Genomic DNA, 22,138 nt, shown 5'->3' with positions numbered 1-22,138 from the left:
TTGAAAGTAGGTCAAAGTCATTTTCATTCTCAAACTTTGTCGGGCTCTATCCCAGGAAGCCACCAGCCAAATATAAAGAATTTAAACCTTTCATTTCTTCAGAAGAAGTCGTATGAAAAGTTTGACACATTTGACCGCTGTGACCTTGAAAGCAAGTCAAAATCATTTTCATTCTTAAACTTTGTCGGGCTCTTTACCAGGAAGCCACCAGCCAAATATAAAGACTCTATAACTTCCAGTTCTTCAGAAAAAGTCGTATGAAAAGTTTGACACATTTGACCCCTGTGACCTTGAAAGCAAGTCAAAATCATTTTCATTCTTAAACTTTATCGGGCTCTATCCCTGAAAGCCACCAGCCAAATATGAAGCTTCCAAACCTTTTAGTTCTTGAGAAGAAATAGTTTGAAGCGTTTGACATATTTGACTGCTGTGACCTTGAAAGTAGGTCAAAGTCATGTTCATTCTCAAACTTTGTCGGGCTCTATCCCAGGAAGCCACCAGCCAAATATAAAGAGTCTAAACCTTTCAGTTCTTCAGAAGAAGCCGTATGAAAAGTTTGACACATTTGACCCCTGTGACCTTTAAAGTAGGTCAAAGTCATTTTCATTCCCAACTTTGTCACGCTCTATCCCAGGAAGCCACCAGCCAAATATAAAGACTCTATACCTTCCAGTTCTTTAGAAGAAGTCGTTTGAAGTGTTTGACACATTTGACTCCTGTGACCCTCAAAGTAGGTCAAGGTCATTTACGTTCTCAAACTTTGTCGGGCTCTATCCTCAGGAAGCCATCAGCCAAATATGAAGATTCCATACCTTTTAGTTCTTCAGGAGAAGTGGTTTAAAGCATTTGACATATTTGACCACTGACCTTGAAAGTAGGTCAAGGTCATTTTAATGAGGAAACTTTATAGCACTCCATCCTAGGTACCTACTGACAAAATATCATGACCCTATGCTTTATGGAACTTTAGAAGAAGATTTTTAACATATTTGACACATGTGACCTTGAAAGTAGGTCAAGTAATGAGGTCAAAGATAAACTTTAAGTGCTAGTCAGGGGTCAAAGGTCAATGTGCATTTAAAGCTTTAACAATCTTCTTCTCGAGTTCCATAAGGTCCAGGGTCATGATATTCCACCATCACTATCACTATTCAGGAGTTGCTTCACTTCTCCTTTATTTATTTAACAACAAAATTCGTGGAATTCATATCCCCACTTTAAGGTCATATATCAGATGAAGTGTTTTTGTTGAGAGTTACTTGAAACATATGCTAGTATGGAGAATTAAGAGCAGACAAAACAGAAAATGTTTCTCAGAAATGCTGGTAGGCCTTCAGGTTGTTTCAAAATGGTTAGTGGGTCAGAATTAACTATAGTATGAACTGTAACAGCCTAGAATAGCTCAAGGGGGTTTACGTATAAGCCAAATTTCATTGGTCAATCATGCCACTATGGAAACTTTTCATTGGAGAATTTTAAAGTATCGGTATACAATATATATAGGTTAGACCTATTGATATCCTAAGCTTCGATAGTCTGGGAATAAGACAAGGTGCAGTTATTTGTCCTTGTCTATTTAATGTATAGAAATCAATTACAGGAGAGAAGTTTAGGTTCTCTGAAAACATTATTTTTCTTACAAAATGGATCTGTTACAAGAGTGATTTCCCTTTGATCATTAGTAGGGAAAGTTAAATTCTGATATAGAGATTGCTTCTCTTGCCCATATTCCAAATCATTATGAACAATGTTAGACACCTTAAAAATGAGACGTATTACAATATATGCAGTCACTGACTACACGACAAGGTTACTATCAATTGTTAGGGTTTTTGAAAACCTTTACTTATAATTAACTAATTAATGAATTGTTTTTAATTATGCGTAAATTTCAACTGATCACATTGACAAGTGGATGGAGCCTGAAACATGTTAATATGTAAGTGCACACCAAATCTTGCTGAAAAGATTTAGTGAAAACTACAACACTTATAGGTCAGTTAGGGCCATGTTCCTGATCATACCCCATGGTATACTTTTAGTAACAGTGACCTTGAACTTGACCTTAAAACCTTCAAGAACTTTCTAATGCACATGTTGGCTCTAAATGATTCGTTTAACGATGGGCCATAAAACAATACAAAATCAAACCCTTACTGCACAACTACGTATCACAGTGTATAACTCTCTCAAATTTCTTAATGATTCGTCTTGATTTCTGAGGTAATCTCTGGCAAGCAAGTGTGGATAGATGGGTGGAAGGACAGTCAAGAGGAAATATACTACAATATACCTGCATCTCTGACACGGGTCCTTAAAAATGTTGGTTAGAAGAAAAAGTTCTCTTGTCTTGGCATCATGTCACCATGGTGGTCTATATTATCATTATATAGTACATGCACTCTAGTTCATTTCACCATGCTTCACAATACAATGCCACACCAGTATAGAACAAGCACATAGTATAGAACTTCACATACAATTGTATTTAGATTTACCCCTTTGCCCTCGGTGGGGCTAGACCCCCGATTTACACATCAATAATCCCCATTGTCCGTCCAACAACAATGCTCCGGGCCAAATCAAGTCAAAATCCACCAATCTGTTCTTGACTAGTAGCATTTTAAAAGAAAAGATGACAGACAGATGAATGGATGATGACGCTGTGCTCTGCATACAAGGTCACATGGGTGTTTGTGACCAGGTGAGGTAATACAATTTTGTTATAAAATTAAAAATCATTGGTTTCAAATATAGTAAATTTTATATCTATTTCAATATCTTACTTTCAGCTATCAAAGGTAACATGACTTTGATGATCCATTTGTTTCACCTGTGCCTGTGTTATAATCGCTCTCTAAGAAACCTTCCTGTAGGTCACTTCCTGTTAAATGTTGAGTGTTTCTCTGTGCATGTCAGAGATACTGTATCAACCTCATTTCTTGAAAGAGATCACAAAAACTTATGACTTTTACATGCATTTAATAATGTTTTCAGCAAAATACACTTATACTGCTGTTGTATTCAAGATGCACAGACATTTTGTCCGACACATTATCAATATTGAACACATCTGTATATATTTTCAGACACTAAAGGCACATTCACATTTTAAACTTTCTGATCTATACTTTGTAAGTCACAAGCACTTTCACATTTTTCCTCTGTGGTACTTTCTGGTTTCTCATCTTTCTGTAGGGAACGGACAACCTCAGTATCTGGGTTACTGTCTCTATCATCAACATCAGCATCACTTAGGTTTTCAATTTTATTATTTTCTTCTTTGTTTTCTTCGGTTTTTTCCTCCTCCTCTTCGTCATTGTCCTCCTCCTCCTCCTCCTCCTCCTCCTCCTCCTCACCTTCCTCCTCCTCCGAGCTTAAACAAAGGTACAATTACATAAGATTAAAACTGGTCATGTGATACACAAATTGGTCCCATTCATAGTGAATTAGTAAGTTATAAGAAATATGTAAAATGTGGGTAACATTTTGAATGAATTCAGTAGAAACAAAATTTATGGTTAAAGTGTTAAACGAAAGAATGATGTATAGGTCAAGGTCACTATTTTTTCTCTCAAAAATCAATGGTTCTGAAGGTATGATATGGACAAGAAAATGATATTTTTAGTAAGTGGCCTTGATCTTTGATGGACCACACCAAAAATCAATTGGGCTGATCTTACTTGTTCCCTAAGGGAACCTACATACCAAGTTTGAGATCTTAATTGTTCCCTAAGGGAACCTACATACCAAGTTTGAGCTTTGATTATTCGTTCTGAAGTTAGCATCTGGACAAAAAATGTCAACAGATGGATAAACATCACATGTGGTTGCTATATTTCTGTCACAGGCCCTATTGATGTATTTTTGACTGGCCTACTAAACATACCTGTCACTGGGCCACTGGTGAAGGGGGCGGTTTGGATTGTATCCGTCTAAGTCCATATCTAAGTCTGTCATATCTGAAAAAGAGTACCACCATACAGTGAATCTGTCATACCTGTAACAAATACTGTAACCTGTCATACCTGTAACAGTACCTCAGTACCACCATACAGTAAATCTGTCATACCTGTAACAATTACTGTAACCTGTCATACCTGTAACAGTACCTCAGTACAACCATACAGTAAATCTGTCATACCTGTAACAGTACCTCAGTACAACCATACCGTAAACTGTCATACCTGTAACAATGACTGTAACCTGTCATACCTGTAACAGTACCTCAGTACCACCATATAGTAAATCTGTCATACCTGTAACAGTACCTCAGTACCATCATACAGGAAATCTGTCATACCTGTAACAATTACTGTAACCCGTCATACCTGTAACAGTACCTCAGTACCACCTTACAGTAAATCTGTCATACCTGTAACAGTCCCTCAGTACAACCATACAGTAAATCTGTCATACCTGTCACAGTACCTCAGTACAACCATACAGTAAATATGTCATACCTGTAACAGTACCTCAGCACTACCATACAGTAAATCTGTCATACCTGTAACAGTATCACCATACAGTAAATCTGTCATACCTGGAACAGTACCTCAGTACAACCAGACAGTAAATCTGTCATACATGCAACAGGACATCAGTATCACCATACAGTAAATCTGTCATACCTGGAACAGTACCTCAGTACAACCAGACAGTAAATCTGTCATACATGCAACAGGACATCAGTATCACCATACAGTAAATCTGTAATACCTGTAACAGTACCTCAGTACAACCATACAGTAAATTTGTCATACATGCAACAGGACATCAGTATCACCATACAGTAAATCTGTCATACCTGTAACAGTCCCTCAGTACAACCATACAGTAAATCTGTAATACCTGTAACAGTACCTCAGTACAACAATACAGTAAATCTGTCATACCTGTAACAGTATCACCATACAGTAAATCTGTCACACCTGTAACAGTACCTCAGTACCATCATACAGGAAATCTGTCATACCTGTAACAATTACTGTAACCTCTCATACCTGTAACAGTACCTCAGTACAACCATATAGTAAATCTGTCATACCTGTAACAGTCCCTCAGTACAACCATACAGTAAATCTGTAATACCTGTAACAGTACCTCAGTACAACCATACCGTAAACTGTCATACCTGTAACAATGACTGTACCCTGTCATACCTGTAACAGTACCTCAGTGCCACCATATAGTAAATCTGTCATACCTGTAACAGTACATCAGTATCACCATACAGTAAACCTGTCATACCTGTAACAGTACCTCATTACCACCATATAGTAAATCTGTCATACCTGTAACAGTATCACCATACAGTAAATCTGTCATACCTGGAACAGTACCTCAGTACAACCATACCGTAAACTGTCATACCAGTAACAATGACTGTAACCTGTCATACCTGTAACAGTAACTAAGTACAACCATATAGTAAATCTGTCATACCTGTAACAGTATCACCATACAGTAAATCTGTCACACCTGTAACAGTACCTCAGTACAACCATACAGTAAATCTGTCATACATGCAACAGTACATCAGTATCACCATACAGTAAATCTGTCATACCTGTAACAATTACTGTAACCTGTCATAGCTGTAACAGTACCTCAGTACAACCATACAGTAAATATGTCATACCTGTAACAGTACCTCAGCACTACCATACAGTAAATCTGTCATGCCTGTAACAGTACCTCAGTACCACCATACAGCAAATCTGTCATACCTGTAACAGTACCACCATACACTGAATCTGTCATACATGTAACAGTACCTCAGTACAACCATACAGTAAATATGTCATACCTGTAACAGTACCTCACTACCACCATACAGTCAATCTGTCATACCTGTAACAGTACCACCATACGGTGAATCTGTCATACATGTAAAAGTACCTCAGTATCACCATACAGTAAATCTGTCACACCTGTAACAGTACCACCATACAGTGAATCTGTCATACATCTAACAGTACCTCAGTATCACCATACAGTAAATCTGTCACACCTGTAACAGTACAACCATACAGTAAATCTGTCATGCCTGTAACAATTACTGTAACCTGTCATACCTGTAACAGTACCTCAGTACAACCATACAGTAAATCTGTAATACCTGTAACAGTACCTCAGTACAACCATACAGTAAATCTGTCATACCTGTAACAGTACCACCATACAGTGAATCTGTCATACATGTAACAGTACATCAGTATCACCATACAGTAAATATGTCATACCTGTAACAGTACCTCAGTACCACCATACAGTCAATCTGTCATACCTGTAACAGTACCTCAGTACTGCCTGTAACACACATTCAGATGTAAGTTAGCAATATTGAGAATATATAAGGTAATGTTATAAACCTATATTGTGTTGTGAGGTTCGCTCTTCTTGTATCCGGTCCAAATAATCCTGCTGGGCGAGCACTACTGCGGCGCCATCTTTACATGCGGCATATAAAGACAGCACTTCCTCGTTCACTTTGTAGAAAGAGCCGCCCCACTTAAACTTTCCAAGCAACACCTCACCTAATTCCTTAAAACCTGCAAAACACAAAAGTGTTACATATGTACTGTGAAATCGTTTAACTCATAAAATACACAGGTATTGAAAATAGAACATAATAGGCCTACCAAAAGTTCTAGCTCTTAGGAATAATAATAACATCAGGTGTTACAAAGAACTACAGTTTAAAGTAAGGCTCCTGTACTAATCATTAATACACAAGGCCTTGGTTTATGCTGTTGTATAACGTATGGTTCATGGTGAAGAAGAAGTTGCATTCAACCAGGTGGATTGTGTTACCTGTTTTTTTAACTTGCTTTGGGCAAAATTGGAACTTGATGAAGATCGAAATATTGCTAAAAGTTCCTTGCCTCAATTTCATAAATATTTCTCAACTGTTCAAGTGTTCCCATTGTTGAAGTAAAGCACAATACTTTGATCTTAAGATATTCCTGAGTGAAGTTCTACCTCATGGAGTTTTGAGTATCTGTTTACTACATGACATATATTACGATCAAGTGAGTTACTTAAACTTCAAAGGATGAGAGAAAGACTTCAGATATTTTGTATCAAATTCACAACAATGCGATTCCTGTTTACTCTGACCCTTGTTAAGTCTTCAGCATCACCGTAACTCATGTCTGTTTATCTTTAATCTCCTGTCACAATGTTCAGACATCAAATCTATGGTCTTAATTCTGACATCACAACGGGTGATATTTATGATGTAGGATGTAAAACTACAGGTAAGGAGACTGTGTACATACCTGTGATATACAGAGCTGCTGCGTAGGCCTCCACACACGACAGTGTACATGGCTTGCCGTAGTTGATAGGGTTAGTCGCGATGAGGTACGGTAATAGGCGCGGGTATCCTCCCTTCATTTTATCAAAAGGCGTTTCTTCAAGCTTTGCCCAGGAGCAGTCAACGACTGCCAGCCCGTAACTCCCAATGATATTTCTGTAACAGTTCAATAATCCAGACTTAATGTAATAGCACTAATAATCAGGTAAAAGTGAGTATCATATCTGACCTAATAAGCCACCTTTCTTTTCAGTATCCCTGTTCTAAAGTGTCCCATCTAATTTGATAGATGGGTTGTCAGGTAGCACTCTTGCCTTCCACCAAAATGTCAAGGGTTTCACTCTATGATTGGACATGTTCTTCCTGAACATGTGGGTTCATCCAGATACACCGGTTTCCTTCCACATTAAGATCCTCTGTGCACTTCCATCCGCACGAACAAGAGTGATTAATAAAAGTTGAAAGAACTTATTTTATAATTATTGTAAAATAAATAAACTTTATATTCTTATTTGATATAATTGTACATGCAAGGCAATTCTGTAGACCCTAACAACATACCAGCAATGGAAGCTGAAGTTCTGTGTTAGGAAGTATATATATATATGGATCACTTGTATGTGTCTGACTGGCTCATTTCAACAGCTGACAAATGGAGTGTGGCTTACCACTAGATTACCTCTCCTTGTCTACCAGAATACCTATATTGGGTAATTTTTGACAATCTTCGTTCAAATGTCAAGAAATCTACCATCCCAATACAAATTCAGCAAATGTTTAATCTAAAAAAAAAAGAAGTTATCAGAAGTCTCTGATGATTTACCTTCTGTAGATATCAATATCGAAGATTATTTAAAGTTTTACCTGTCTTCTGCAGAGACACACTTCTTTCCCATCGGTGACAGAATTAAGCCATTAAATTTTTGTTTAAGACTTAGTGTTTTAACATATCCCAGACGACCAAGTTTCCGACCACTACACTTTTTTGGATCACATTGTTCTAAGTCCCACATGGAAAGGCTGAAGGGGAATTTACCGTCTTCAGCTTCTTCTGTAAATAGAAATGTTCATCTAATATATAGTTCACCGAGTATCTGTTTGACTTTGCATTCTTTGAGGAAGAGTTTTATGAATGGCAAATGATACTTCCATAAATAGCAATTTATTGGTTGATTATGTTAACTTTTATTATTTCACTATTTTTATTTAGACTATTTTAAAATGATTTCCTTGTATTCACATACAAACTCATGAAACTTGAAGTTGACACACCATGACTTTACCAAAGGCTACCGCCAGATCAACAAAAGTGTGTATTCCTACCCAAAGCCTGCGACATATCCGCCAGGAACTCGGGGTCCTCCATCTTTTTCTGTCTCTGTCTTGAACGGTCATGTTTGTACAAAGCTTTGCCTTTTCCTCTGTGCTGTGTTTTTTTCTGGTGAGCCATGTCACCCTTCAGAACTCCTAAACCTAAAATTTACAAGATGTTTGATTAAATCTGCCCCGAGATAATTCAGACAAAATTAAGCTGATTCATCATAAGCCGAATCAGACAACAGCCTCCACCAGCAAACTGATTAAGGCTATAAATATTGTCAAACTCACACCAGCTCTAACGATAAATTCTACCAAAAAGGAAAAACTTGTAACTGTGGCAGATATTTCCAAGCATAGAGCATATATACTGTCAAACTTATGTGGCAGAGGTAGTACTATATTTGTTGTTTGAATTTCAGAGTTAAAGATGTTTGCAAATTTTGACACTGTCTTCGCACACACCTCAAGGTAGTTTGTATTTTCTAGATTATTTTGAAGTTTTAAGTAAAATTCGAGTATTTTGTTACAGAACTTTTTTTTAACATTACTAACAAGTCTATTATTGACATTGGGAATAAAGTGAAATAATAACAAATTAAGTTCTTTTAAATATTACGAACGAAAAAAAAGGTGTCATTTTACAACTGAAAATATAGTAATAGCTCTGCCACATAAAAATCTGAATAACAAATATCAATATCGCACTTAATGTAAATATAAGGATAGAATCATGTTTTTTTGTTGAGGGTATAAACTTATGTTATAGGAGTACTGTAAACAGTAGATGTTACAAAAATTTAAGATTATTGCCAATGCCTGTATATGGGATTAACGTTGTGCACAAACTGTATTATAAATATGTCTGATGACTTTGTAGCATTCATTTACATTTACAGCGATTCTGCAAAGGGCCGTCAAACAGCATCAACTTGCAGGTAGACTTGTGTTGCGTGGCTTCCACATAAATTCGTTAAAAACAGGTTAAAAAGTTAAAACTATTTACAGGATCCACATTCACTCTGCAAGATGACTGTGGAGCGAGGTCTTGAATGCCTCCACAGTCAGCTGCTCGACGACCTCTGATGGTAGTCTAGTCCATTCCATTCATGATGGTGTTTGGAAAGAAGCTGTATTTGTAGGTGTCGGTGTTGCATCGTATGTTGATATAGCCGTGGTTATGTTGTCTCCTTCCACTATTGGTGTTACTACTGATATATGGTGGTATGATCAGTGCGTTGGTGTTGTGGATGCCTTTGTAGAGGTTGGTTAGTCGACTTTCCTTCCGTCTCTGCTGTAGGGGTGGCCAGTGTTACTGTAGCTCGTTCAACATCCTGGTTACACTACTGTAACGCGAGTAATCGCTGGTTGTAAATTGAGCTGCTCACCACTGCACTCTTTCTATTGACTCCTGTTGGTATTTCTTATGTGGATCCCAGACTGAAGCTCCATATTCAAGATATGGTCGGATTAGGGTCAGGTAGGCCTTCTCTCTCACTTCCTGTTTGCATTTTCTAAGGTGGCGCCTCAGGAAGGATAGTAATCCGTTAGCCTTTGTGCTCATCTGGTTGATATGTTGCTTCCAGTCCAGGTTGTTGGCTATTTCCACTCCAATGTATGCGTTGTGCTCTACTACTTGGAGTGTACTCCCATTGATGTTATAGTCGGCTCCTGTTGTTATGTTGGTTCCGGATCTCTTCATCCTCATCGTGTAACACTTCTTGGCGTTGAATTTCATCAGCCACATGTTCGACCAGCTGACCACTTTGGCTAAGTCCTCCTGTAGCTCATGGTGGGTGTCTGTGACGGAGTCAATGATCCTGAATAGGAGGCAATCATCTGTGAATAGCTTGACAATAGAGGTGATTGCTGCGCCGATATCGTTGATGTACAGAAGGAACATCAGGGGACCCATTCCCATATATATATGCGAGTGTTTTGTAGGATTTACAATTACAAATATACCAGCAAGGCCATCAAAATGATTTTGATTGGTTAAATGAAGATGTTGACGAGCTACATTTCTAAGACTTAAAGTGGGATCTCAAAATGTTAGGAAGTCTCCAACTTGGCCCACATGTACTAGCCTCGTCTGTCAATACACCTATATTATGATTTAGGTATATTGACAGTCGAGGCTAGTACCTGTACTTGGCCCAAGTTAAAAGCTTGAGACCTGAAAAACGTGCCTTAAAACTATTGCTATGCGTTTGGATCTACATACCACCTAGTGTCTTCAAGACAGCATAGGAACCATAACCTCTTTAGTCCTGACAGGTGTTACGTTTCACTATACTTATGCAACATCCCGTGAAATACGTATACTTGACAGTCAGGACATTGTAAGCGTGTCCGCTTATGGGGGCAACCATTAATGTAAAGCTATCGTTTACAGTACTATACAAGTTTGTTTCGTATTTTCCTAAGTGATATTACTACTTTATAAATTGCTTATAGATTATCTACTATAAATCTCAAATGCAAATACTTTAAGTGATTGCGTTATGAATAATAATTAATCATATGTTTATAAAGCTCAAACTATTGACCAATCAAATGTTCGTATTTAGTGGGTGTGTCACTACATGTTAAGGATCCCTGACCCGTCGCGTTTCGGGCTGAACGGCTGAATGACTTTTGACCAAATCATTGATGTGGAACAATCTGGGGCTTAATTTTGTAATTTTATTTAGAACATATTCATTGTTGTAATAACATAAGGAAGTAATACATTTTATAATGGGATCATTTTTGTGGTTTAATTTACTGCTGAGTAGCGTCTCTGTGTTAAGAGAGAAAAATTCGACATATTTACGGTTACATGCGGTCGTCTCTTCTTTAATTTTACCTGCGATATTTCATGAAAGTAAGTCCTTATAAAATCAGCTAATAATAATAATAATAGATTTATCACAGTATTTAGCTTATCACATCAAAGTTAATATCACAAATTTTGGAGCACTATAATTACAATTAATGTATCTGTTTGACTAAGCTTTAACCTAGGATATCCCATGAAAGCTGGGTGGCAGCTTATTTCCAATGGGGTCCTCAAGTATAGATCTTAATTACTTAGATAACAAAAGGTCCTAAGGATTTGACCTTATAATATGAATATAAGATGGTATAATTTCTCGTAATAATATATATATGGATAGAATAAGTTGTAATTGGTCAAATATGATGATGATATATTATTTCATCAAAATGAGATGTTATTTTATTTGACGGTATAAGATGGAGTTGTCATTAGCAAATATGATTTCCTTCTGATAATATTTATATGTGGGGCTATGCATGATGTTGTTTCCACTTGTAATATTAAAATATCAGTTATATGTACCACTGTACATATCATAAAGTAAGATGATGTCATTCTTGCAGATATTAAGTAACAATATAAGATATACATTTATACTGTGGTACTTGTGTGTAGAACAGACAACAGGTAGCCATGGTTGGACAATCCCTACCAACCTATTATCTGTCTAACAAATTATAGCAATTTGGGGTATAATACATATATAAAAATGACTTTTAATAAAATAAAGATTGAGGATGATGGTAATAAAATGTTCCATAGCTATTCTGCTTGCAGATAGGCCTAATTTTATTCATAAGTGGTTCCGATATTGCTTCCGCAAAAGACGGAATATTTCCTTCTACGAGCCTAAAAGTAGTCTTTCCTTGAAGCAGCGCCATCTGCAGTCTCTTTAGATAACTACTATCGTTCTTTTAGCGCGATGTCGGACTCGAGCTCTGACGAGGGCAGTGGTCCCGTCTCGTGGACGCCCTATTGCCAGCGGGATGAGTGGCGTGACGTGGTGCCCGTCCCCCAGGATGACGGACCACACCCTGTCGTACAGATTGCTTACTCCGATAAATGTGAGTGGGGCGGGAAGACGGTCTATGGTGTTTAGTTTTCTGTGTTTTGCTATTTGTTTGTTGTCATGACCATTTATAGTCGAGTGACCTCACGTGTGGTTTCTTGACCGAAATTTTATCCGCGGTCCGGGGCTGTGCCGGTCTCACGAAGTTAGGCATTCCGGAATGATGATGAGGCTAATGATTAGGAGCATATACCATTTTGTCAGATAAGAATGAGTTTTGACAGGATCGACGGGTTTTGTTGACATTAATTTATACTTGAATTATATAAGGTTATATTCTGAAACGACGCGAAGTTGTGCGAAATAATTGTCCATGCAACTTCTCCTTAACTAACAGGTGGATTTCATTGAAACTTTGCTTGGATGATCGGTATCTTATGTAGTTGTACACTGGCATTTACATTTGGGATTTCGACCCTTTTTGATGGAGTTATGCCCCTTTGTGCGAAATACTTGTCCATGTACCTCCTCCTTAACTAACCAGTGGATTTCAGTGAAACTTTGCATGAATGATCAGTATCTTATGTAGTTGTGCACCAGCATTTTGATTTGGGATTTTGACCCTTTTTATACGACCGTCAAATTTGACAGTAGTATTATGGTATGGCATTGTCCGTCCGGCATAAACTGTGTTTGTCCGGCAATCTCCTCCTACATTTTAACTGATTTATTTGAAACTTGGTTTACATGATAATCATGATATGAAGTTGTGTCTCCCTTAAAAGAATTTTGATTCAATAATTTTTCCAAAACAAGCAGACAAACACAAACATATCACAGCCTCCCAAAATATACACACATACACTACACACTGCACACAGGGAAGGCCGTCCTTAAATGAACTTAGCTGTTAACAGGACGTAAAACAAAATCAAACAAACAAACAAATTTTCCAAAAGTAATTGCCCTTTGTTCATTTCAATATTTGAATTTTGTCCGGAGATCTCCTACATTTTTCGACCAATCTCTTTGACACTTGGTATACATCTTAATCATGATATGAAGTTGTGTCTCCCTTAAAAGAATTTTGATTCGACAATTTTTACAAAAATTATTGCCCTTTGTTCGTTTCAGTATTTGATTTTTGTCGGGAAATCTCCTACATTTTTCAACGGATCTCTTTGAAACTTGGTATACTTTATAATCATGATATGAAGTTGTGTCTCCCTTAAAAGAATTTTGATTCAACAATTTTTGCAAAAATTATTGCCTTTTGTTCATTTCAGTATTTGATTTCTTGTCTGAAGATTTTCTCCTACATTTTTTATAGCATATCAGCTAACCACTCTTAGAATGATGCAGATCTTATTTCAATGTAAGAAAGTATATAACACTATAAGGCATTCGACGGGCGTATTTTGTTCCGCCCCGTGGTACACTTGTTGATGGAGTTATGCCCCTTTGTGCGAAATACTTGTTTTATTTAGATAAGCAAAAGCATGGGCCCCAAACCTCTTGGTTATACAGTGGAGAGCTCGTCAGGCTGGTCCCTAGAATTGGAGGAGTTATCTATTACATCTTTATATTGGAGGAGATATCTGCATTACATCTTTCAGCAAATTTAAAACTCTTCCATATGGGCTAACAAGTTTTGGTTTGCAAGTATGTTTTTGCATCGAGAGGGAGTACAAGAAGTATGTGATTGACCTATATACTAAAATAAGTGTACAGCTCAGCCAATAAAGAAATCATTACTGGTGGGAGACTATATTTCTTTGCATTAATTAGTAAGCCTTTAGCTTACAGTTCTGGTTTATATAGGAGCCGGGGTATTAGTTAGCCTTTGGCTTACAGTTCTAGTTAAAAATGACATGACCTGAAGCCAACGTCCAGTGTGGTTGGTTTCATCTTTTGGGAAAGCCTGTGATAAAAATAGCTAGTACAACCGAAATAGCTCAATATTCTGGCCTTTTAAGTGAGAAAACAAGTACAGCACTGCGCTAGCCTGTCGACCGACAACACAGTGTAAGGTTCACACATGACATATTCTTGAATTTACATAATACATCGCTAAAGAGAACTAAAAGTTTCATAATATATATATATATATACCTCTTATCAAATATTCCTGTTTGGATTTGAATTAAAACAAACAGGTTCAATTAGAGCATGCACGCACTGAGAGGGTGCCGCAGGGAGAATTTAAAACTGCAGAAAGTAGGATATCAATAGTTTTAAACGTAAAATAGGTCGCTCATTTATAGCGATATTTGAGATGCTGTTGGAAGATGGTTTCGATTAAGAATAAATGCATGCATGTACTTGAACTCCAGAGAGGCTTCATAAGGAGTATCAAACTAAATAATCGTTAAACAAATTGTGACAAGGTTATAAAAAATACTTATTTCACTAAATTGTCCCTTTAAAGGTTTGTGAATGTGATAAATCTCAGTACAATTACAGTAGTTATTTGAATTGTTTTGCAGTCAAAGACGTGTATGACTACTTCCGGGCTGTGATATCGAAGCATGAGATCAGTGAACGGGCACTCTGTCTTACCAAGGATGCTGCCGAGCTTAACCCCGCCAACTATACAGTCTGGTAGGTTCATGCCATCAGTTCTCGTTTTCCAGGTTTTTTTTACTCAATAACAGAGTTTTAAATAGACCTAATTTCTAAAACTATTTCAAAATATGGAACAATTCTCTTCTACGTAATAAACATGTCATTAAAAGATAAGAGAACTAAGATTTGTTCATAAAGTTTACCAGTGGCATCAGAAAGGATTTCAGAAACAGGTGATTCAATGTAATATTCAACAGTCTGAATTCTTCTTTTCAAATTCAAACAAATGTATGACTTCTTGTTGTCATTAATGTATTATTAATGACGGATTGTAGACTTGGTGTTAACATCAGGGATTTCTTGCCCGTCATAAGAGCCAACTATTTTTGTACACATTTCCCATACAAATCCAAATAACAGATATTAAATAAAATTGAGACTTCAATGGTTTCACTGAGAATATGTACGATTTCATTATTTTTAATCTGGAAACATGGTTTAAAAACTTCCAAGAAAATAAGTTTATTGGTGGGAAAAAGTTGCTTCACATAGATATGATTAAATGTTGTAAGTGATGTTGATGAGAGCTTCATCAATGAGACAATAATCAGATATTCAGATAAGCGTATTGGAGGCTTGCCCTTATTACTTATGTTATAATAACTTTGCCAACAGTTTCAGTGATGGCCATTTTGGCACTCTGCCTATTGATAGACATGCGATCATATCACATGTAACCACAGAGCCGTTTCTAGCTATTGTTGTATACGTATAGAAAATTGTTACATAGGTCAGACTTGTGAAAGTGTGTACTCCTATAATAATTTCCACAAAGGTTAAAAATAGTGGAAACATAGGGAGTGGGTCTGAAACATAGGGAGTGGGTCTGAATAACAAAGTCTTGTGTATATCAGGTAATCTCCCCTCTTGAGGATAGCGACATACAAATATTTTAACTTGAACATGATGACTAAAGTTAATATCGTTTGTAATAATTGTCCATCATGACTAAAATTGATTCTTTTGGATTTTCACAGGCATTATCGTCGAGTTCTACTGAAGGCATTGAAGAAAGATATTAAACCAGAGCTGAGCTACATATCTGATGTCATAGAAGATCACCCGAAAAACTACCAAGTGTGGTAAGTACTAAAACAGTTCATAGCTTGATTGGATGGCTATGTAATGTACTACATATGCTTTAAGGTTTGATAACTAATATTACAGGATTTCTGAATGTGACAAGCTAAGGGTTGATAACTAATATTACAGGATTTCTGAATGTGACAAGCTAAGGTTTGATGACTAATATTACAGGATTTTTGAGTGTGACAGACTAAGGTTTGGTGACTTATAGTACATGATTTCTGAGTGTGACAGACATGTGTTACAGGCATCACAGACGTGTTATGGTAGAATGGCTCAATGACCCATCAGTGGAGCTCAAGTTTACTTCACAGGTACTTGGAGGGGATGCCAAAAACTACCATGCATGGCAACACAGGTAAGCTAACATTATCCAACAAAAATATCACTACAGTTTAATATATGGTAACAAAGATTATAAATTTACCTGTTTGTTTGTTATTTTGTTGTTATTTGTTACAGACAGTGGGTCATCCAGCGCTTTGATCTGTGGGAGGGTGAGCTGGCCTATGTTGACACACTTCTACAGGATGACTTACGGAACAACTCGGCCTGGAACCAGCGATACTTTGTGGTCAGCAATACATCAGGTTTCACTGGGGAGAGGCTGGAGCAGGAAGTCAGGTACACATCAATGTTAGACAGGAAGTCAGGTACACACTAACGTTAGACAGGAAGTCAGGTATACACCAACGTTAGACAGGAAGTCCGCAACACACCAATATTAGACAGGAGGTCAGATACACACCAATGTTAGACAGGAAGTCAGATACACATCAATGTTAGACAGAAAGTCAGGTACACATCAATGTTAGACAGGAAGTCGGGTACACACCAACGTTAGACAGGAAGTCAGGTACAGACTGTTAGATAGGAAGTCAGATATACACCAATGTTAGACAGGAAGTCGGGTACACACTAATGTTAGACTGGAAGTCAGGTATTCACTAACGTTGGACAGAAAGTTGGGTACACACCAATGTTAGACAGGAATTCAGGTATACACCAACGTTAGACAGGAAGTCAGGTATACACCAATGTTAGACAGGAAGTCAGGTACACACTAACATTAGACAGGAAGTAAGGTATACACCAACGTTAGACAGGAAGTCGGCAACACACCAATGTTAGACAGGAAGTCAGATACACATCAATGTTAGACAGAAAGTCAGATACACATCAATGTTAGACAGAAAGTCGGGTACACACCAACGTTAGACAGGAAGTCAGGTACAGACTGTTAGAAAGGAAGTCAGATATACACCAATGTAAGACAGGAAGTCGGGTACACACTAATGTTAGACTGGAAGTCAGGTATACACCAACGTTAGACAGGAAGTCGGGTATACACCAATTTTAGACAGGAAGTCAGGTACACATCAATGTTAGACAGGAAGTCAGGTACACACCAATGTTAGACAGGAAGTCAGGTACACACCAACGTTAGACAGGAAGTCAGGTACAGACTGTTAGGTCGGGTACACACCAATGTTAGACGTTAGACAGGAAGTATTGTATACACCAATGTTAGACAGGAAGTCAGGTACACATCAATGTTAGACAGTAAGTCAGGTATACACCAATGTTAGACAGGAGGTCAGGTATACACCAATGTTAGACAGGAAGTCAGGTACACATCAATGTCAGACAGGAAGTCAGGTATACACCAACGTTAGACAGGCAGTCAGGTATACACCAATGTTAGACAGGAATTCAGGTACACACTAACGTTAGACAGGAAATAAGGTATACACCAACGTTAGACAGGAAGTCTGCAACACACCAATGTTAGACAGGAAGTCAGATACACATCAATGTTAGACAGAATTCAGGTACACATCAATGTTAGACATGAAGTATGGTACACATCAATGTTAGACAGGAAGTCGGGTACACACCAATGTTAGACAGGAAGTCAGGTATACACCAATGTTAGACATGAAGTATGGTACACATCAATGTTAGACAGGAAGTCGGGTACACACCAATGTTAGACAGGAAGTCAGGTTTACACCAATGTTAGACAGGAAGTTAGGTATACATCAATGTTAGTCAGGAAGTCAGGTACACATCAATGTTAGACAGGAAGTCAGGTACACATCAAAGTTATACAGGAAGTCAGGTATACACCAATGTTAGACAGGAAGTCAGGTATACACCAATGTTAGACAGGAAGTTAGGTATACACCAATGTTAGACTGGAAGTCAGGTACAGACTGTTAGATAGGAAGTCAGATATACACCAATGTTAGACAGGAAGTCGGCAACACACCAATGTTAGACAGGAAGTATGGTATACATCAGTTTTTTTTAGACATCAGTGTTGCTCTATAAACATGTATATACAGTTGCTCAGCATGAAGAGACAACTCAACCATGGTTCCAGGCTTGGTCCATCTCAGCCTTACCCCTGGTGACTTTGTCCCTTGGTCATAACATGGTAATAGTTGAGATTCCCTTGCTATAACTAAAACTTCTATTGCTAGGTATGAAAAGATAAACAAGTTATGCTACCATACTTGGCCCCTGCTAACCCATTGAGATCCCAACTCTATTAACATACATTATTCAGGTTAGCAGTACAGGCCCTCTGGGCCTCTTGTTTTGAAGCTTTTTGTCTCTGAATAAACTTTCTCAAAAATAATATTCTTTAAATATCTCTTATAATGATCAAACTTTTCAACGATTCAGTTGAATCTTTTAGATCTCTGTGTTTGTTGAATATTAAACAATTCTTTACATTATAAAAATGAAATATAATTGTTATCTGAGTTGCAGTGGATAACAATGATTGCTAGTTCTAAAAATGCAACATGATCATGATGATTAAATTAGTAATTTGGCTGAAGTGGCATGTTACAGCGGTGAAAATAACATTATCCTTGTAAAAGGGAATAGATGATACGCGTTGTTTCATACTTACAATATGTATGGATTATATTTATCCTGTTGTAGCAGGTATTAGCTAAATTGTTCAAGGTAAGCGAAAATGTAATGTATGTGTTGTTTAAAATGTGGTCCATACGAAATCCTGAAAATTTCTAAAAGTTGTGTAGTATAAAGGTAAAGCAATTATGATTAAAAGCATTTCACAGATTTTCACACATTGAAAAAACTACTCCTCGCTCTGGGCATGAAAGTAGTTGTGAATCATACCAGAAACAATTGTGGTAGACCTATGAAAATCTTGTCTTTTTCAGATATGCTCAAGATTTCATTAAAAAGGCTCCGAACAATGAAAGTGCTTGGAACTACTTAAAAGGGTAAGTGTGTCATGTCTGTGTGCAGGGTCAGTGGTTACAATACCGGGAATGTCATGTCTGTGTAGGGTCAGTGGTTACAATACCTGGTATGTCATGTCTGTGTAGAGTCAGTGGTTACAATACCGGGTATGTCATGTCTGTGTAGGGTCAGTGGTTACAATACCGGGAATGTCATGTCTGTGTAGGGTCAGTGGTTACAATACCTGGTATGACATGTCTGTATATAGGGTCAGTGGTTACAATACTGGGTATGTCATGTCTGTGTAGGGTCAGTGGTTACAGTACTGGGTATGTTATGTCTTTGTGTAGGGGAAATGGTTACAATACCAGGTATGTCTGTGTGTAGGGTCAGTGGTTACAATACCGGGTATGTCATGTCTGTGTAGGGTCAGTGGTTACAATACCAGGTATGTCTGTGTGTAGGGTCAGTGGTTACAATAACAGGTATGTCATGTCTGTGTAGGGTCAGTGGTTACAATACCTGGGATGTCATGTCTGTGTAGGGTCAGTGGTTACAATACTGGGTATGTCATGTCTGTGTAGGGTCAGTGGTTACAATACCTGGTATGTCATGTCTGTATATAGGGTCAGTGGTTACAATACTGGGTATGTTATGTCTTTGTGTAGGGGAAATGGTTACAATACTGGGCATGTTATGTCTGTGTTTAGGGTCAGTGGTTAGAATACCTGGTATGACATGTCTGTATATAGGGTCAGTGGTTACAATACTGGGTATGTTATGTCTTTGTGTAGGGGAAATGGTTGCAATACCGGGTATGTTATGTCTGTGTGTAGGGTCAGTGGTTACAATACCAGGTATGTCTGTGTGTAGGGTCAGTGGTTACAATACCTGGTATGACATGTCTGTATATAGGGTCAGTGGTTACGATACTGGGTATGTCATGTCTGTGTGTAGGGTCAGTGGTTACAATACCAGGTATGTCTGTGTGTAGGGTCAGTAGTTACAATACCAGGTATGTCTGTGTGTAGGTTCAGTGGTTACAATACCTGGTATGACATGTCTGTATATAGGGTCAGTGGTTACAATAACGGGTATGTCATGTCTGTGTGTAGGGTCAATGGTTACAATACCTGGAATGACATGTCTGTATATAGGGTCAGTTGTTACGATACCGGGTATGTCATGTCTGTGTGTAGGTTCAGTGGTTACAATACCTGGTATGTCATGTCTGTGTTTAGGGTCAGTGGTTACAATACCTGGAATGACATGTCTGTATATAGGGTCAGTTGTTACGATACCGGGTATGTCATGTCTGTGTGTAGGTTCAGTGGTTACAATACCTGGTATGTCATGTCTGTGTGTAGGGTCAGTGGTTACAATACCTGGAATGACATGTCTGTATATAGGGTCAGTTGTTACGATACCGGGTATGTCATGTCTGTGTGTAGGTTCAGTGGTTACAATACCTGGTATGTCATGTCTGTGTGTAGGGTCAGTGGTTACAATACCTGGAATGACATGTCTGTATATAGGGTCAGTTGTTACGATACCGGGTATGTCATGTCTGTGTGTAGGTTCAGTGGTTACAATACCTGGTATGTCATGTCTGTGTTTAGGGTCAGTGGTTACAGTACTGGGTATGTTATGTCTGTATGTAGGGTCAGTGTGGTTACAATACTGGGTATGTCATGTCTGTGTGTAGGGTCAGTGGTTACAATACCTGGTATGTCATGTCTGTGTGTGGGGTCAGTGGTTACAATACCTGGTATGACATGTCTGTATATAGGGTCAGTGTGGTTACAATACCTGGTATGTCATGTCTGTGTGTAGGGTCAGTGGTTACAATACCTGGTATGTCATGTCTGTGTTTAGGGTCAGTGGTTACAATACCTGGTATGACATGTCTGTGTGTAGGGTCAGTGGTTACAATACCTGGTATGACATGTCTGTATATAGGGTCAGTGGTTACAATACTGGGTATGTCATGTCTGTGTGTAGGGTCAGTGGTTACGATTCTGGGTATGTCATGTCTGTATATAGGGTCAGTGGTTACAATACCTGGTATGTCATGTCTGTGTGTAGGGTCAATGGTTACAATACCTGGTATGTCATGTCTGTGTGTAGGTTCATTGGTTACAATACTTGGTATGACATGACTGTGTGTAGGGTCAGTGGTTACAATACCGGGTATGTCATGTCTGTGTAGGGTCAGTGTTTACAATACCTGGTATGTCATGTCTGTATGTAGGGTCAGTGGTTACAATACCGGGTAGGTCATGTCTGTTTGTAGGGTCAGTGGTTACAATACTTGGTATGACATGTCTGTGTGTAGGGTCAGTGGTTACAAAAGCTGTTGATAAGATATTTTTTGTGCGTAGGATGCTGATTTACGACAGATGTTTTGTATGTAAGATGCTGATGATTACAATAATGACAGGAGATATTGTTGTGTACAGGGCACTGTTGGACCATGATCTGAGTAAGTACCCAGGCCTGATGGACTTCTGTCAGCAGCTTTACGAGAGCCAGTACCGCTCACCGTACCTGATGGGCTGTATGGTGGACACGTACGAAGAGATGCTAGAGCTGGACTGTGAGGATAAAGTGGGTGTGCTGGACAAGGCTACTACAGTAAGTGGGTCAGAAACAGACTGAAGGCAACTAGTGTCGCGTCAGAAACAGACTGAAAGCAACTAGTGTCGCGTCAGAAACAGACTGAAGGCAACTAGTGTCG

General features: G+C 38.2%; 2 protein-coding genes across 2 annotated transcripts in view; one reads left to right on the top strand and one right to left on the bottom strand.

The window, feature by feature from the left end:
* Nucleotides 1-2,965: 2,965 nt before the first annotated feature.
* Nucleotides 2,966-11,017, bottom strand: LOC110455398 (ribosome biogenesis protein TSR3 homolog). Its single transcript, XM_021505511.1, has 7 exons — nucleotides 10,863-11,017; nucleotides 8,645-8,794; nucleotides 8,186-8,372; nucleotides 7,284-7,477; nucleotides 6,375-6,554; nucleotides 3,890-3,962; nucleotides 2,966-3,376 (listed from the first exon to the last, which is right to left on the bottom strand). Exons 2-7 carry the CDS (start codon nucleotides 8,769-8,771, stop codon nucleotides 3,112-3,114), a joined length of 1,026 nt encoding a protein of 341 aa, XP_021361186.1. The 5' UTR covers nucleotides 8,772-8,794; nucleotides 10,863-11,017; the 3' UTR covers nucleotides 2,966-3,111.
* Nucleotides 11,018-12,329: 1,312 nt separating this feature from the next.
* LOC110455386 (protein farnesyltransferase/geranylgeranyltransferase type-1 subunit alpha-like) overlaps nucleotides 12,330-22,138 on the top strand; it is a 16,279-nt gene continuing 6,470 nt past the window's right edge. The window contains exons 1-7 of the mRNA XM_021505486.1: nucleotides 12,330-12,523; nucleotides 14,955-15,069; nucleotides 16,071-16,175; nucleotides 16,427-16,537; nucleotides 16,642-16,803; nucleotides 19,380-19,442; nucleotides 21,861-22,035. Of these exons, the coding sequence (XP_021361161.1) occupies nucleotides 12,382-12,523; nucleotides 14,955-15,069; nucleotides 16,071-16,175; nucleotides 16,427-16,537; nucleotides 16,642-16,803; nucleotides 19,380-19,442; nucleotides 21,861-22,035 (873 nt within the window). The 5' untranslated portion in view covers nucleotides 12,330-12,381. The remainder of the gene's footprint in view (nucleotides 12,524-14,954; nucleotides 15,070-16,070; nucleotides 16,176-16,426; nucleotides 16,538-16,641; nucleotides 16,804-19,379; nucleotides 19,443-21,860; nucleotides 22,036-22,138) is intronic.

This window comes from Mizuhopecten yessoensis, unplaced genomic scaffold, assembly GCF_002113885.1.
Source record: "Mizuhopecten yessoensis strain PY_sf001 unplaced genomic scaffold, ASM211388v2 scaffold8213, whole genome shotgun sequence".
Taxonomy (NCBI): Eukaryota; Metazoa; Mollusca; class Bivalvia; order Pectinida; family Pectinidae; genus Mizuhopecten; species Mizuhopecten yessoensis.
This window is presented reverse-complemented; position numbering and strand designations above follow the sequence as displayed.